Consider the following 17915-nt stretch of genomic DNA (forward strand, 5'->3'; position numbering starts at 1 on the left):
CTAATTCCTAACTTCCTAACTAACTATCATCTTCCAAAAATATCATCTACTATATCTTTAATATCCCGCTCAAGCTGGTGAGTGAAAATTGTCATTCTCCGGCTTGAAATTGATTTGAAGTAATAACAACGCTTAACCATCAATGACATAAGCTATATCATCAAACGCTTAACCATCTATAGCAGAAGCTATATCTTTGCATAACCACTATGTACAACAGCTACCCATCGAATGCTTAACCACCCATGACAGAAGTTATGAAGTTATATCTGAGCTTAATCAACATGGACATAAGCGAACCAACCATTGATTATAAAAGAGAGAAAATATATCAGAATCTTGATCCTAATGAGATGTTTCAATGATGAATAAGAAAGAGGCGTAAATGATGAAGAATAAGAAAATGATGTAATCTTGTATAAGATAAATTGGTCATGGTACTTCATTCTTGAAGATATCAAGAAACTAGCTTATGTATTTGAAAAGAATTCTTGACAAAAAACAAACTCATTTGATTTGAATTTGAAGGTCGATGAAGAAGGTGATAATGAAGAATTTAAGGCCATATATATTGGTCACTAGAATTCAGAAGCTTGAGCACCAGCAACTGCATCTCTCTAACATGATCTCATTCTTTATCTCAAAATAATCAAAATGTTATATGTTGTTTTTTAAAAAAATTCTTTTTTATTCAGGCCGTAATATCTAATTAGTAAGTGATAATTAATGAGAACAAATATTTGTATCCGATGATGAAAACGAATAGGTAGTGAAAATCTATCTAATCCAAATTTCACTATTTTGTTGCATATTTGGGTCACATGTGAAATGAGTTGCTGCAAATTAACACATTTGTAGTTGGATGATCAGCGGTTAAGAGTTGTAGAGATGTATTAATAAGAGGTGTGGGATTTGGCCCCATCAATTTATTTTGATTTAATATTTATATTATTTATTTCTTTTTAAATTGTAAAGACCCCAAATATACCAAATTTGACTGAAATTGATCGTACTGAAAGATGTTCTTTATGTTGAAACTTAAGATCATCAGCTGCTTTACATTAGTTCAACGTTATATACGCAGCTAAATATCATATGATATTGAGAAAAAAATGTATATTTTGACATTTTAAGAATTTTATACATTATCAATATTATTTATTCATTTTAAATCATTATTAACTTTTTAAAAGAAGTAATATAAATAAATAGTGGATAATATATTAATTATATATAATTTTTTATACTGAGAATTGCATAAATATTATACTCTTTGAAATTTATGGTGATGATAAATTATATTGTACCATTTCATGTGTATTGGAATTGGTTGAAATAGAGTAATATAAATTTAATTTCAAAATTTAGTAAATTATAATTTTTTGTCCATCACAAAAATATTGCCATAAAATGTTTTATATGTATATAGACTCATGTGAGAAAAATGTATTATTCTGATAAATGAAAATAATTAATATAGACCATTGAATTTGATTTGAATAATCAAGATTAAAAGATACATACGCATGACTATCATGTTATCAATAATTAACTTTTAATCATAACCATCCATGATTAGTTCTAAGAACCAAAATTATTGTTCTAACAACTTTTTATATATATATGATTTCATCCCATTATATCGAATGGTTCACTTGTCTCGGTTGTTTTACATTAAATTATATTGACACCCTATGAGTTTTAGTTAAATTATAGAAATCATTTCTTTATTTTCTCAACTTATGAAAACCACATTTAATTATATACATATATTACATTGACTACCTCTATAAGAGAGGTAAATGTAATTTTTAAACAAAAAATATTGACGAATGTAATTACGTTAAATAAAATATGGTATATTGTGAAGACAATTTCAAATAGTATAAGAGTTGATGTCTATTTATTATTTTAGTTAGTTACAATATAATATAAGAGCGATTTAAGTATCTCCTTAAAATTATTGATCAAGCTTGTAACTAACAAAAAAAATATTAAATAACATTGATTCTTATATTTGTCTTTGAAATACACAATATTTTGTTTACTTAATTACACTCGTCACCATATTTTGTTTAAGAGATTTCATTTATCTCTCTCACCATATTAATTAGTCAGTGTAATATATGTATATAATTATAGTGATTTGTGTATGTTTAAAAACATAAAAAATGATTTGTATGATTTCACTAATATTCAGATCCTTACTACTAAAATAATTCTCAAACATATATAAATCGTTGAATATGCAATAGTGAATATATAGATTTCTCTTAAGGCTAACCTACTAACTATTTGATAGTTTACATGCATGCGAACTAATTATTAACAGTTGGATTATTTGTCTATAAATCTTAGCTATTATTTTTCGATTGGTAACTGGATAAAAATCTCATGAATGAAAGTTGTGAAAGACATTAACAATTAATTCTATGCGAAAAATAAAATTGTACATGGAAAGCATTAAAGGTATCCACGACTTCTGTGCGAAAAATAAAGTCATGCATGAAAATCGTATTGCCATATTATAACTTTAGAGTAAGTTTAATATAAATAATGCATTACAAATCATTTGGTAAATAATAAATTTTTTAAGTGTTTGATTGTAGGTTCAAGCCTATGTTCACCATTTTAAATTCCTTGTTATAAATATTTTTGGAAGATTAATCCCGGTGAACACGATACTCAAACCCACAACCAGACACTTGAAAATTAAACTTTGTTGTTTACCAAATGAGCTACAAGGCATTTTGTTTATTAAACTTACTCGGAAGTCGTAATAAGGCAACACGACTTTTGTGCATGAATTTATTTTTCGCACAAAAATTGTGGATGCCTTTAACAACTAGCATGACTTTATTTTTGATACAGAAGTCGTGGATGTCTTTTATGACTTCCATGCATCATGTTTTTACGCTCACCATATGTCGTTTTAGGTCATCACAAGTTCTATACTAAAGTTGTATAATGTCACCACAGCTTCTAAAAGATAATAAACGATTACCAATTTTTTCATCCATCCAACAACTATAAATCAGTTTGCTTTAAAACGAACTAAGTATGCATGTGAAAATAGCAAAGATCACTAGGTGAAATGTTTCTAAAGAAAAATCTCACTATTTTTACAGATCCAACCATATCACAGGGAACTACAAACCTTAGAAAAAACACCCTAGAAACCAAATATTAAGGTGTGAACTGTCTTTAGTCCAAGAGATACATGATTGGTTCTTATTAAATAAGATGAAGTTCAAGTAGTGTGTATGAATAAAAAATTGGTAGCTCAAGCAATATTATTTTTTTGAGACATTGGTAGCTCAATAAAAACTGAAGAAGTTAGACAAAACCTCTTTAAAATAGTCAATCCACCAAGCACAAAAATTTGTTAACATTTATAAACTTTCTTTCACAGCCTTTATATTTATGATTACTATAAAAAATAGGTGTCAATTGGTTCTCAATAACTCACCTACAAATTCATATAAAATAATATAATGACTGAAAATATCATATTCTCAAAGGGTAACTTTGGTCATAAAATATTAGGGTGGTACTTGACCTATAACTCTATATGAGCACTGTCATATACCATCATTTCTCTGTTCAAATATTCAAACCCACCTTCAAAACCTCACTCAATTTTATCTCATCTCAAACCTCTCACTCTGATCCCAATGGGGACCTCTTACACACATAATTTGATGCTTTCTCTTTCACAGATTTTCATTCTTTCCATGTTATGCTTCAAGCTCAAAGTTGAAGGATTTTCTTTAAACAACACAAAGGTCTCATGCTTCTATGTGTTTGGTGATTCAACAGTAGACCCTGGAAACAATGACTATATAATGACTAGTTTTAGAAGCAACTTTCCACCATATGGTAGAGATTTTCCTAACCAAGTTCCTACAGGGAGGTTTACCAATGGAATGCTTTCCACTGATTACATTGGTAATCATATAACTTGTTTTCATTTATGTGAAATTAATATATATATATATATATATATATATATATATATTGAAGGATAAGAAATAAATATATAGGTAATATTGCATTGCAGCTTCATATATTGGTCTGAAGAAAGAGCTTCTTCCACCTTATCTGGAACCAAACCTTAGCATTGAAGAGCTTATGACAGGAGTTAGTTTTGCTTCTGCTGGTTCTGGCTTTGACCCACTTACACCAACCATGACTGTATGAAATGCCTCCTCTCTCATTCATTCTATTTTTGTTCATGTGTGATGTGTATTATATTGCATGTGTGTCACATAACCTGTCTCTTTCACTACTGCTTCCATCTGATTAATTTGGAGGATTGAAAGAAAATTAAATATGCATTTTCATATTCATATATAAACATAGTTAGATATCCAAATCATGATCTTAATTCATGATTATGCTACATTTACTACAATTATGAAAGAAATGCAACTAATATGGCCACAAACAATTGAGGGAGTGCATATCTCCATAATGAATGTCACTCTATGTGATGAGATTGTGATTGGTTGAAAAATATCTACTTAAGTTAAAATTTAATTATTAAGTATTTTTATGACAAATCATAGCTTATGGCAAATGGAGTAGCACAAATTATGGCCATAATTGAGGTGGTACACATCTGTTGTACTGTACTATAATCACTCTATCTGACATGAGATTATGATTGGTTGAAAAAAATGTATTTAAGTTCAAATTTAATTATTAAGTATTTTTCTGACCAATTATAGCCTATAATAAATGGAGTAACACAAATTATGAGATATGAAATGTGGTAAGTTAGTTGGTGAGGTGAGTTTGAAGACTCTAATGCTAAGCATGATTTAAAATTATGATAATGATCATTTTAAGTGATAATACTAACTAATTATCGTGAGAGATGTAAACAATTGGTAAATTTTATTTGCATGATCGAGATTAAAAGATAAATATTTATGACTTTTAAGTGTTCATGTGATCATTAAACAATGCAATTTTTAGTATAGTGAGGATTGATTGTTTTATATGTATATTTATTTCAGAATGTTATTCCAATAGAGAAACAGTTGGAATATTTTAAAGAATGCAAAAAGAGAGTGGAGGTGGTGATTGGTAAGGAAAGAACTGAAAATCATATAAAGAAGGGTGTGTTTTTCATCAGTGCTGGTACAAATGATTTTGTTCTTAATTATTTTACCCTTCCAATACAAAGAAACAGATACACTCTCTTAGCCTACCAGCACTTCTTGATCCAACATGTCAAACAATTTATACAGGTTTGGTTCTATTCCTCCCACTTATGCATTTCATCAAACACTTCTTATTAAGTATTACATTTGGATGACTTTAATTATTAACCAAACACACTCCCTAATCAAGAAATTGTTTTTCATGTGTTAGGAAATTAAACAATTTTAATTTCTAGTTTCAAGCTAGTGATTCATATTTGTCAAGAAAATATTTTACCACTTTCTCACTACCCATTTTTGTCTAGAAATCTTTTCAAAACTAGTATGATTAATTGTTGGAGATGAAGTGAGTATGATGGTTAAGGTGAAGGAGTTTAAATAATAAAGTGAAGGACTCGTAGGTTCAAGCCTCATCCATAGCAAATTTGAAAAACACAAAAAACTTATAAGTTGATTTCATTGTTAGGGGTGAAGTGAAAGAGATTCGGAATTCTGAATCTCGTTCACAACAAATACTAATATATTAATCATTGTCTAACATAACATAGAAAAGTAAAAGACTATGGCTCACAATAATAAAAACTAGAGAGGCTGGTATAAATTGGTAGTGTTGTTGAGAGGTAGATAAACAAACAGAACTAATAAAAGACTCAACCCCACATAACCTGAAAAAAGCTTGACCTTAGTAAGAAACAGAAAAATTTAGTGAAAAATGTTGCTTGGTATAGTAAGAAAATGAATGGAAATTTAAAATAGTACATAGAAGAAGTAGACAAAGCTTTAAATGACTGGCATCACCGCCGTAAAGAGGTGCCATTAATTTTGCTTAACGACAAAAGAATACCATGCATACATGCATGTTTAGGTTTATCAAAACAATAACACTCTCTCGAGTTTTAAAAATTATATCATTATATAATGTTTTGGATTTTATATTGTATTCACACCTCTTGGACAAAAAATCAATTAAAATTAACAATGTTATATTGTTGTTATTCCAAGATAATTTTGTTGGTTTCATTTCGAATTTTAGTCACTTTTATCGAACTACATATTTTTCTAAACATGAATATATTTATTTAATGGATAAAGATATATAGCATTAAAAAAACTCCCTCAAATGACTATAAGACTTCATAAAAACTAAGACATTGTTAATAACCACAAGAAATCATACCAAATTCCTAACAATTAGATGAACACAAGAAGAAAAAAAAACCAAAATAAGCTCCTAAATACTATAGATTATATAAACTATAAATTGTTGGTTTTCTTATCCCTAAGACTCCAAACTTGCATGGAAAATATTCTTTTTACAAAGATGAATCACACTTTAGTACTTTATGTTATTTTTTACTTGTCGATTAGAAGACACATTCTTGTTACAAACCAAAATAAATATAAACAAAAATAATATCATAAGTGAGAGTATAAGGGTGATGGCTCTCTAGTTCATGTACAACCACAACATACACAGACTTAAATAACTACATCAAACCAAAAGTTAAACACAAATATTTAATGGGTTAATTAAAAATTAATTAACAGGACCACAAATAATAAGTGGCCTGTCATGTATGGAATAAATAATAATAGTTTTCTATTTATATATATATATATATATATATATATATATATACTGTGGCTGAGGATAGGATAAGAAAGAGGAAACATGGCCCCTTCTGATTCTAATTAAAATGAGGTCCCTACACCTCAGAATCATACTCAACCTTATGTCAAATATGAAGCGCGTGATGTGTACATAATAAGCCATGGCTCTGAGTTTTATTATTGCCCTAAAGTTATGAAGAATAGTGTTATTCTTAAACTGTGTCCAATTAATGAAAGAATAATGTTATATACTTACATTTATATATTGCTATTTAAGAAAGATTATGACTTAGAAAATTGTTCAGAATTTGTTAGCAGAAGGTGCTAGAAAAATTGTAATAGCTGGAGTACCTCCAATGGGGTGTCTCCCTGTGATGATCACCATAAATTCTCCTAGTGCCTTTCTCAAACGTGACTGTATTGCCAAGTATTCATCCACTGCTAGAGATTACAATATACTTCTGCAACATGAATTACATGCAATGCAATTGCAGCTCAATATTAATAACAAAGGTGCTAAACTCTATTATGTTGACATATATGGACCCATAGCAGATATGATCCAAGCACCCCAAAAATTTGGTAAGTTAACAAAATTAAATCAATTGAATTACATTTTCTTTCTGCATTAAACTCTTATTAGCTTGTAACATTTTTCTACTGATTTTTTTTATTTTTTTGTGATAGGATTTGATGAGGTTAGTAGTGGTTGTTGTGGAAGTGGGTTTATTGAAGCATCATTTATGTGTAACAAGAATTCAGATTTGTGCACTGATCCATCAAAGTATGTATTCTGGGATTCAATTCACCCAACAGAGAAAGCATATCACCACCTCTTCTTGGCTAGCTTGCCCATTATTGATTCTATCATTAACAACTAGAATAATTAAGTTCTTATTAGATATATTTCTCTCTTACTTCATAATTCATGCTTTATGATTATATATGACCTATCTATGTAATTGCATTTTTTTCACAAACAAAACTATATAAATTTTGTCAAAGTAATAACATATGTACGTAGGGAATATATTTGTTGTCCTACTTTTTGTACCATTACCTTTGATCGGTTGAAAAAAATTATTAAAGTTAAAATTGTAATTATTAAATATTTTTCTAGTCAATCATATATTTTGTGACACATGAAGTGACACAAAACAGTGGGAAAGTATACGTGACTCGTGTATGCATGTGCACACATGATGTGTATAGCAATTGTGGCAGAAAATAATTGTAGTCTGCGACTGACCCAAAACTTTTAGGTTGTGGGAGTGATATAAATATAAATTTATAGTAAAAAGTTTAAATTTTTATTTTATAAATATATGAACTATTTCTGGAATGATACATTGATTCAACAACTTAATTTATAGTCTCTCATTTTCTGCAAAACTTACACAATCATGTTATTTGAACATCTATGTTCTACAACTTTTTTAACATTTCCATATTCAGAAAATGACAAGCATCTCATCTTCTTTTTTTTTTTACCTCTTCTCTTATCATTTACCCAACATTGAATTTGCTGAAAAAGTTGTAAAAATTGGTTGTGTAATAACATTTTTTTTAAAAACACAAATGACATAGTCATCAATGGTTACATTCTTAATAATCTTTTGCTTTTGGTTTAGCTATAAGTTATTGGTAATGTCTAACAACTCTAACTTATATCTTATCTTATACCTTTTTTATACACAATAAGTTAGTAGAATTGTTTAGTAAACAAAAACTCAAAGAATCTAGCATATCAATTATGAATGCATTAATTGTATAGATAGAATTTCTCATTCTTTTTCACATATGCATGCTACAATCTCTTCTTTTCTCTCCATGCTTTCTCCCTCTTATCACTTTTATCGAACTCATTTTATCTATGGCAGCCACAAAAGCTTGAAAAAATTTCTGCTTATCCTTTGCTAGATTTAGAACCAAAGGCTTGGTTCGTGGGTCCAAAAACAAGGCTTGGTCAGAAGCTAGCAAGCCCAACTTGTTAACCAAGTTAGCATAGTAGGCTTGGTCAAATAAAAATGCTGTAGTGGCATCAATTGGGGCCACAATATCTGAATTTCCACCATACTTTGGGCAATACATTTTCAATGCATGAACTAGTTTTGGGTCCATATATGGGTCGGGTTGATCCATACCCTGATAATTGTATAACCGGGTCAGAAAGTGTTTGCAATGGGCAAAACCAAATGTGTGGGCCCCTGTAAGGGCAACCATGTCCTCTATGGTTAAGCCTTTGGAGTTGAAGAGTTTGATCATTTGATCAACGGTTGAGTTTGCATGAGGGATGTTTGGGCCTACCCTTGATGCCATTGATATCTTTCCATCCCATCTTCCCTTCTTCACTTGGTAGTAGGGTCCTCCTGCCTGTGAGTTAAGTAACAAGTATATAATGTTATGATATCCGAGTTAGACATTAAATTGTAATAAATTTCATAGGTTATAATCGATTTAACTGGTCAAATCATATGTCAGACCGTAATAGCTCATATATATTATATTATTAAAAATGCAAATTGATTTCAAATTAAATGATAAATGAGTGTTGAGACATGATAGAATTTCAAGGTTGATATTAAACCACCAGTTTAAAGCGATTCGACCGAGTTTTTAATGATTTAAAGCAGATTGACTAACTTGACGTTTTTCTAACCTATACGAAGTCGTTCCCCTATTTTGTCTACGATTGGACTTGTTGGGCCGTCTGATCCGATCCAAACAACATTGATTATATGTCATTAACAATATAAATGATTTTATTTTATTTTAAAATGTGATGAGATAAAATGAGATTTTTCTTCTAACTTAGGTCCATGTGAACTCAATAACATTTTTCTAATAATCAATTTATCTCATTCAATTTTTGTGGTAGGAGCTAAATAATCCAAGCCACTAGACAAAACAAGAGTTTGGCTATTTTTGATGCATAACATACCAAAATAATTGTATGAAACAAACATCTCAGTGAACTGCAACAACATTAGATTATGGAAATGCATTACAATATTTGGATGTATAAGCATTAAAGTAAGACCAACTTGTCTGTTTCTTGAGCTAAATTAAGTGATTTTGAATAACCTAGAGTCTTGACCAGCCTATAGCCTAGCACATTGCATATCTTTTTTTACTAGCTAGACAAATTAGCGAATCAAAAGGATGAGTAATTGAATTTTAACTAACATAACTCCTACCAACATAATATAATTGATTTTTCCATTTTTCTCTTTTGACATTATAAAATACCTCTTTCCAAAGTATCATTTTTTAAACATAATGTCATTACCACCGATGACAAGAAGGCTACAAAATATTTAGATTTTAGCACACTTTTGACTACAAAAACAAAGTGCCTAAACTTATAGAACCATAAATTTTCTTGGTAGAAGCTTTATAATTTCTTTCAGACATTATAAATTACCTCCCAATAAGTATCACTCACAGATATTAAATCTTTGATCTGGAGATCTAATGAGTCTTTACATCACTAGACTAACATCTTGTTGATAATATCTAACAAAAAGACAAGAAAAAGGAAATATTTTGAATTGGTCTTGCATGTGAATGATGTGATCTACTAGTGCTAGTCCTAGTAACTATGATGTCAACACTTTAGTAAAGTACCCAGAATTTTGAGCCAAAAAGGTAACATTTTACAAAGGTAAGAGCAAACAGAAAATGAGATGAATAAAGAAAAGAAAAGTTGTGTAATGGAGCTGTATTATGAATAGGAAGAAAGTATGAATGAGACTTACAAGGTGTACATAATCTCTGGCTGCAATTACAAGGATATCAGCACAAGACACTATTCCTGGACACTTACTCTCTACTAATGCCTTAGCCTTTCTTATAGTCTCAAAGCTCTCTACCTTCAATTCTTTGTTATCTTCTGCATCTTTCTCTGCCAACTCTTTGCTACTACCCTTTGATTCTATCAAAATTGATGCATCACAACCCTGCCATTCAAACATGCATCACCATTTATAATTTTATGAAAATCAGAAAAATGGGTTTTCTTTTTCTTATTGATTTTATTATAAAAAAAAGAACTTTGATGATGTATTGAAAAATTGGAAAATGTTTACTACACCCTTGTTTCTTTTTTGGTATACTAAAGGTATCCTCTCATTTTTCTTGGGTAAGAAACTAATCTCTTTCGAGGTTCGTGACTGTCCTCTCAGTAAACGTCGTTCCTAAGAATCGAATTTTTAATCTTTTGGTCATCTAGGTATCCTAGTGGGGCCTTACACCACACCAAGGTACTACAACATCTTTTCACATCCATGTAGCCTACCTATTGATGATCATAATACTTTTATTTATAAAAACAATCATAGTAAATGTAAGTAAAGTATGAGGTTATCTTAAATACTCAGAAAGAACAAAAATTTGAGAGTTCGATTCCTAAGAGAGCCAGAAAATCCGAGTTTAGTTCCTTTATCAATGAATGCATGCAAAGGTAGAGCATTTTTTTATGGTGGAATTGGACTTACTCCTACAAAACAATCATGGAAGAGGAGGCGAATGGTGGCAGGTCCAGAAACAGGTGATTCTTTGAATTGTTGAAGTGTGATTGACCCAACAAATTGCTCTACTTGGGGGCAAGATTTGGCATAATAATCAACTGAAAGCTGGCTATGTGGGTGGATAGTGTTGTTGCCAACTTTGGCTACACATAATGAAGTCTCAGTCAAAGTGAAGAACAAAACAAACAAATAAGTTAGTAGAACCAAAGAAGAAGAAGAAAGTAGAGACATTGTTTTAGATAATGAAGTAGTTTAGGACAAAGAAGTTGAGAGTGAAATCAAGGTTCAACGTTTTCTATGGTCACATTACCAATGAGAAAAGAGAGAAGGGTTTTTAATATTATAGGGAATCAAGACCCGTGAATCTCAGAGAATGGGAAATATGAAGCTGAAGGTGCTGACATGTGGTGACAAAGTAGGAAAGAACCAACATATTCGTCAGGTGTTATAAGATTCCACTAGATTTCCAGAAAAACTAAATGTTCAAGGTTCTATTCGTATGAGACACACTTATCGGAAAAAGTAGTTACGAATACAAAAAAAAAATAGATAGACCCTTGAATGCAATGAAATTACACTTGCATTTCACTCACCTGATATATCTTTATGACATATATTTGGTTAAATCATAAATGGTTTATGTTTGGTCAAATGGAAATATAGGCCCCTTGTATATAACTAGAAGCATATTGTCGCTTTTGATAATATGGGAAAGTTGTTTTAAACAACTCTGCCCATAACCTTATTGAAATTTTTGCAGAGTTATTTAAATGAGATATAACAATACAAATGTTTAGACTTTACATGTGTTATATCAACAATATAATTAACATATATTTCATCTCTTTCCATAAAAAATATTAATACACTAATTTCCCAAAGAATCCAAAAAATTTATACAACTTATCCAAAAAATCCCATAAACTGTATATATGTGAACATTTGTATAAACAAAACAGTACAAGGGTTAAGGCAGTAAAGGGTAGGATTTAATATATATATATACATCGAGAGTGTAAGTGTTTTTATTCTATCAGTAAATTATTTATCATTCATATGTTAATAATCATTGACTTTCAAACAAAGTAATACAAATCAACGATGAATGATGTACTGATAGTATAAAAAACTTTACACCGACAATGCATATATTTTAAACTATAAAGGTAATATGAAAGTAACATTTTCAACCTTGGTGAAACGAAGATAAAGTAGTTGTTGTGCACATGAGAGGCAGTAACATAAGCACAGCCTCTGCATGAGTTCTTAAATGTAGGGCATGTGCAAGAGAAAAGAAGCCACTACATGATAATTTAATGAACTTCTGGAAACTCATCTCCTTCTGTGCATGCTTAGGACCAAAATATTGAGTTCCTTTTCCTTTTTCAGGTCTGTCTTAAGTGATCTTAGCCTTTTTGCTGTGACCACATTAAAATGTTGTCTGGACCATCTCAGTAAATGCATTTCTCCTATAGGTTTTGCTGCATTACTTACTTTACCATAGTAAAATTCGAGTTAGGATCCTCTCCGAGAGACAAGTACTAAAAAAAAACAAAAGGAATTCAATAACTTTTTTATTCTTTTAATTACAATGAAATTATATTTTTGTCATTAAAAATAAAGTGAAAACATGTATTTATCTCTCTATTTATAGAGAGTATCATTATTCGTAAAATTCACAAGTATGGGAGGGTGGGAAAAGTAACTGGTTATAATTAACTGCTTTGTTTTTTTGAAAGTGAACTGAACTAAACCATATAAAACCAGAATATGTGGTTTGGTTTTTTGGAACAGAACGGGTTCTTTAGTTCAGTTATAGTTCTAATCATATACAGTTTTAGTTGTAGTGTTTAAACGAAAAATTAGCAGGTTGCACACTCAATAGAACAAGAATTATCTCCATTAATGGAGAGAAAAGTATTTGATTTTACATGTGTTTTTTTGATAGTGGAAAAAATATTATCAAAAACAGATATAAATTAATTAAATATTGTGGGTTTTAATGGTACTTACTATCAGCAAAATAGCAACTCACATAATAAACTATCTCACAATAGTCCCGGCGAGGTTCGAACTCGCGACCTCCGGCTCATAAGACCAGCGCTCTAACCAACTGAGCTACGGGACTTATTTTATTCAAAATTTTTTAAATAATTTATTACGGATAAACTTAGTTTGTTTTAGTTGAATACAATATTAAGTAATAGTTATGTAACAAGTTAAATTTATTAAATATATCTGAAGTAAAATAATAATATTAGGGAAAGGCATTATATTTTATAGTAATTATCTTTGATTCCTAATCTTATTTTAATTTCACTTCAATCATTGAAGAAATATATGAAAAACCATCACAATAAATATATATACACATATATAGAGAGTAATACAGAGATGAAAAATTGTTAACAGTGTAATAATATTTAGTTGCTAACAATTTTTAATAAAGTATATATTTTTAATAAAGGAACAATGTTAAGCTAGAATTGGTTGAACATAAAAATAGACTGAAGTCAATATAAATAAATACATGGAAAGGTGAGTACCTCCTCACATACTTATGAGACAAGATATTTGGGGAAAATTATGTATCTTTCTATAATAATTTGAAATTTGTCACCTTCTTTTGGCATGTCTTTATTTTAATAAAGCTTATTTTTGGTTCAAGACAAAAATGGTCTTTAGAATGTATTTTTTTTAAAATTGTTTTTAAAGAGGAGAAGCCTAATTTTTATTTGGTATAGAGAAGTATAATTAAGTTCAAATTCATTTAACAAATCTTTCATATTTTGCATATTAATGGAGATTGTTTGGCTAGATTGTTGTCTTATGCAGCAGATACGTCTTTAATTGATGATTTTCGAAAAATGCAAAATTTTAAGGCTGCAATTTTTTTTTGTTATTAAACTCTTTCCATATACTTATTATAACAATAAAACATATATAAGAGAAAGTGAGTAAAACCATTATCTACATTTCGATATGTTATTCTCATTTTATACATAACATGTTCTTTGTTTATCCACAAATATATATGATTGAATCAAAAGATAAAAATTTCAAATATTAATCTTTTCAATATAATCATCATAGTACATCGTTGTATATTTGTCTTTTCAGTTTTTGCTAAAGCTTTCCAAAACTCAGAAATAAATAATGAGGTGGTTCTTCTACCTAGAATCGTAAATGATATCAAGAATAAAATATTAAAGTTCATACTAATTTTTTCTCTTAAACTCATTAAATTTTATATGATAGAATTTTTGGATTAATGTCAAAGTATAAAATGATATTTTGACAACCAATGATTACTTTTTGTTGTTCTTTGATTTGTGAATGAGTTTTTTATCTTAATGAAAAATAATACATAGATAAAAATAATTTCTTGTATCACAATATAAGTTAAATTTTACATCAACAATATCACTATATATAGAAGTAAAAAAATTAAAATAAGTCTAGGGACAATGATCAACTTGTCTCAAGTTATGTCTCAAATTATATCTTACACTAATAATATTAAAGTAAAAATAAAAATATGATGAATATTTAATTTTTAATTGAGATGGAAATGTTTTTATTAATGTGAGATATGTTTTTCTTCGTACTACCAGGATATTCTCAAATTTGTCGATAGGAAACTAATCACTTTTAGGGTTCGTGACTGTCTCCTGACAATTGTCACTCCCAATGATCAAACTCTCGATATTAGAGATCTAGTAGACTCTTACAATATTACACCAACACCTTGTTGATAGTGTGAGATATGGTTCGAGACAACATATAAATGTTGAATCCAACTTGCTAAGGAAAAAACAATGCATGTTGGTTAAAAATAGTAGAGATTTTTCACACGTGTTTAACAAGAGTAGCAAATTACAGTACAGAATCCTTAATAAATGCTTTACTTTCCTACATAGAAGAGAAGTCACAAGTGAGTGAGAAAAACATGGGCGACAAAACAGACAAGACAAGAAAGATTCTGATGAATGCTTGGATTTCAAGTCTTTCAAAAACATTCAAAAGGGTATGAGAAAATCTGGGAACACCTTCAGTTTAGATACCAACATTCTCTCTTTCTCCATATACACTAAGATTTTCCATAACTTTTATTCTAGTTAATTACTACCCGTATTTTTCTCTAATAATATGAGATTTTCTTTCCATATATGACACTATATTGTTTTTCAATGCATATTTTTAGTTACTCCTTTTAGATTATATATTCTGATCCTTCAAATATGTCTCTTTTTATATCATTTGTCTGAATTTTCTCTAATGCAATCAATGCATAGTACTATTGTATTTAACTATATATATTTGGGTTTGATGGGATTTGGATACTTATTATTCCAAAATTCTATTGTTAGACATGTGCAGCAATAGTGGACATAGTGCATGTGGTTGTGAGAATGATGCTAGCATTTGGTGTTCTGGTTTGAAGAAACAGCTTAATAAAAGGCCTAGAGTCCCTAAGAGAGGTCCTGGAGTGGCTGAACTAGAGAAGATCCTAAGAGAACAAGAAAGTATAGGGATATCAGATATGAGAAATGTTGTTGAAGGTTTCATTCCTCATCATTATTCCAATAATCCTCATCTTTTTTCCTCTGCCCCTTCATTAAGTAATAATATTCCTGTGCATCATAGTCATGTTCCATCAGCACCAAAATTTGATCACTTAGGCCAAACTACATCACCATCTATGATATCTATTTATGGTAACTTTGGTCATAACACACTATTGCCAAGAATTAGTGGATCTGGCTTTGTTTTGCCAGACCAGGAACTATTTCCTATGAATCTTAATGAACGGTTCGATGTAAACCAGCCCGATTCCGCCAATTCCTCGCCCGGGAATTTGTCTTTCCCTGCAATGATTCAAAAGAAAACTGATCAGTATCCACCTCCTATGGTATTTTTCATATTGTCTTTGATTCTGTCCATTGCTTTTGTGTGTATGTGTATGTGAAACTCTTACACTATATGTATAACCTATGCTTGCAGATGAATCAATTTTTGGGACCTGGTAATACAAGTTCTTCAGCGCCATTGCCGATCGGTCTGCATAATCATGTAGAGCACCCTTCAAGCCAAAGTTCTCATTACAAATCCACATCTAGGCCCCCTCAGCAACATAAGGTAACTCATTTTATTTCCTTCACTCCTATTTCTTTTCTATTAAGGCTTCACCTACATTTGTTATAAAATATGCTACTAGATATACTTAAATATTTTGCTTCAGTTTTTGTCAAGTAGATTTTGTGTATCAGATTTTGAGTATAACTTCTTATTAAGTACTTCAGAAAAGTGTATCTGGTGGTTTCAGAGCAGAAACAACTATTTGATTTGATGTAAAATGGCATACAAATTTTAGTTGGTAATTGATGAAATCAAGGCCTATAATATAACTAATTGATTTCTTCCCTTAACTTTTTTTTTCATTATTCGACAAATTTGTAGATGGCTAGCATGAAGCCGCCGCACCCTTCATCGTTGGAAAACTCGCTGATTCCGTCATCCAACTCGCAAGCTTCACCAATGTTCTGTCACTTCAATAGACCAAACCACCAAGCATCAACAAATGAAAGTCAAGGTGCAAATTTCTTACCATTTGCTACACCAGAAGTTCCTTCACCTCCTATGCATTTGTTTCAAGGTGAACTTTCCAAGGGCAATGTGCTACCTTACCAAGTTACTAGAGTAAGTTGCAAGCAATTCTCGAAAGTTCAGTATTAAACAATGTTCGTTTTATTATTGATTTTAAATTTCGGCTGCAAGTGTGATTATGCTGTTTACTGTGCCGTAGTTGTGACCATGCTGTAATTGCGGAAACTCCCAAAACCACAACACACGATAATTTAAATCTAGATATGCTTATCTAGCTGAATATCTTGTTTCATTGTTTTAAATTTTACAGGATAGAATGGAACATTCATACCAACATTCAGAATCAAGATCAGATCATAGACCTTTCTTCAACTTCTTAGATGTGAAGGAAGAGAGGGTGAAAGGGCCACTCGGTCCAAATCACCGGGGGCATGAAGCAAGCGGTGGAATTGATCTTAGGTTGAAGCTCTGAGTTTACACTTACATTTCTTAAAGACTTTCCCTGAATCTTAGATAAAGATGCACTAGTTTTCATATTGAAATCCAACAATGTCAGCAAGTAGAAAAAAGGGCATGTTTTCTTAGTGTTAGTTGAAGTAACTTTGGATAGATAGATTGCATTTGCATTTCTTAAAGACTAGCTCTGAGTCTTTTATGAAGATGTATTAGTATTTCAGCAAGTGAAGAAAATTGAAATATTTGAAGACTTGAAGCTGAAGTAAACATGAGAGTTGAGATAGATTGGGATTGTTAGATGGGAAAGCATGCACAACCTTGGTTTCTTGAATGCCAAGGAATTGCTACATTGTGTGGGATTTTTTTTGTTTAACTTATCTTAGTTTCAATCTTGAAGCCTATATTATTAGAGACCATTATTTTGGTTAGAATGTAATTCTAGTTGTTCTAATCTTCATGCATTTGATTTATGTTGCTCTTATCTTTGGTTGTTAAGGGAAAACTTTGCAATGGTTTGAGCATAATGAAACATTGCAGCATGTAG

The 17915-nt window shown here is 30.3% G+C and overlaps 3 protein-coding genes and 1 non-coding gene across 9 annotated transcripts; 2 read left to right on the forward strand and 2 right to left on the reverse strand.

Annotated features, from left to right (window-relative positions):
- LOC109329021 (GDSL esterase/lipase At5g45960-like) lies at positions 3594–7780 on the forward strand. Its single transcript, XM_019562681.1, has 5 exons — positions 3594–3948; positions 4061–4194; positions 5022–5255; positions 7085–7361; positions 7467–7780. The coding sequence occupies exons 1-5, from the start codon at positions 3675–3677 to the stop codon at positions 7658–7660; spliced, it is 1113 nt and encodes a 370-aa protein (XP_019418226.1). The 5' UTR covers positions 3594–3674; the 3' UTR covers positions 7661–7780.
- Positions 8525–11618, reverse strand: LOC109329821 (peroxidase 19). The gene is made up of 3 exons (XM_019563668.1): positions 11276–11618; positions 10538–10738; positions 8525–9152 (listed from the first exon to the last, which is right to left on the reverse strand). Exons 1-3 carry the CDS (start codon positions 11537–11539, stop codon positions 8574–8576), a joined length of 1044 nt encoding a protein of 347 aa, XP_019419213.1. The 5' UTR covers positions 11540–11618; the 3' UTR covers positions 8525–8573.
- Positions 13363–13436, reverse strand: TRNAI-UAU. The gene has a single exon. It is a non-coding gene; the product is annotated as a tRNA-Ile (tRNA).
- LOC109329820 (protein SPEAR4-like) lies at positions 15236–17839 on the forward strand. 6 transcript variants are annotated; one of them, XM_019563664.1, is made up of 5 exons: positions 15236–15335; positions 15679–16220; positions 16313–16447; positions 16769–17008; positions 17226–17839. In XM_019563664.1, exons 2-5 carry the CDS (start codon positions 15681–15683, stop codon positions 17385–17387), a joined length of 1077 nt encoding a protein of 358 aa, XP_019419209.1. In that variant the 5' UTR covers positions 15236–15335; positions 15679–15680; the 3' UTR covers positions 17388–17839. The 6 variants fall into 6 exon arrangements, 5 of the variants coding, with proteins under 5 accessions (XP_019419209.1, XP_019419208.1, XP_019419210.1 ...); XR_002105586.1 differs by lacking the exon at positions 15236–15335 and having other exon boundaries at positions 15435–16220; positions 17226–17474; positions 17596–17839; XM_019563665.1 differs by lacking the exon at positions 15236–15335 and having other exon boundaries at positions 15437–15890; positions 15948–16220.

The sequence above is a fragment of the Lupinus angustifolius genome, chromosome LG16, assembly GCF_001865875.1.
Source record: "Lupinus angustifolius cultivar Tanjil chromosome LG16, LupAngTanjil_v1.0, whole genome shotgun sequence".
Classification (NCBI taxonomy): domain Eukaryota; kingdom Viridiplantae; phylum Streptophyta; class Magnoliopsida; order Fabales; family Fabaceae; genus Lupinus; species Lupinus angustifolius.

Bases quoted from the DNA above. Each gene is read 5' to 3' on its own strand.
- LOC109329021 (XM_019562681.1), top strand. From the start codon at position 3,675: ATGGGGACCTCTTACACACATAATTTGATGCTTTCTCTTTCACAGATT. The intron at 4,195-5,021 runs GTATGAAATGCC...TATTTATTTCAG, and splicing joins CACTTACACCAACCATGACT to AATGTTATTCCAATAGAGAA. The intron at 5,256-7,084 runs GTTTGGTTCTAT...AAAATTGTTCAG, and splicing joins ATGTCAAACAATTTATACAG to AATTTGTTAGCAGAAGGTGC.
- LOC109329820 (XM_019563664.1), top strand. From the start codon at position 15,681: ATGTGCAGCAATAGTGGACATAGTGCATGTGGTTGTGAGAATGATGCT. The intron at 16,221-16,312 runs GTATTTTTCATA...CTATGCTTGCAG, and splicing joins ATCAGTATCCACCTCCTATG to ATGAATCAATTTTTGGGACC. The intron at 17,009-17,225 runs GTAAGTTGCAAG...TAAATTTTACAG, and splicing joins TACCTTACCAAGTTACTAGA to GATAGAATGGAACATTCATA.
- LOC109329821 (XM_019563668.1), bottom strand. From the start codon at position 11,539: ATGTCTCTACTTTCTTCTTCTTCTTTGGTTCTACTAACTTATTTGTTT. The intron at 10,739-11,275 runs GTAAGTCCAATT...TTTGAATGGCAG, and splicing joins TCCATGATTGTTTTGTAGGA to GGTTGTGATGCATCAATTTT. The intron at 9,153-10,537 runs GTAAGTCTCATT...CTTAACTCACAG, and splicing joins CCAGAGATTATGTACACCTT to GCAGGAGGACCCTACTACCA.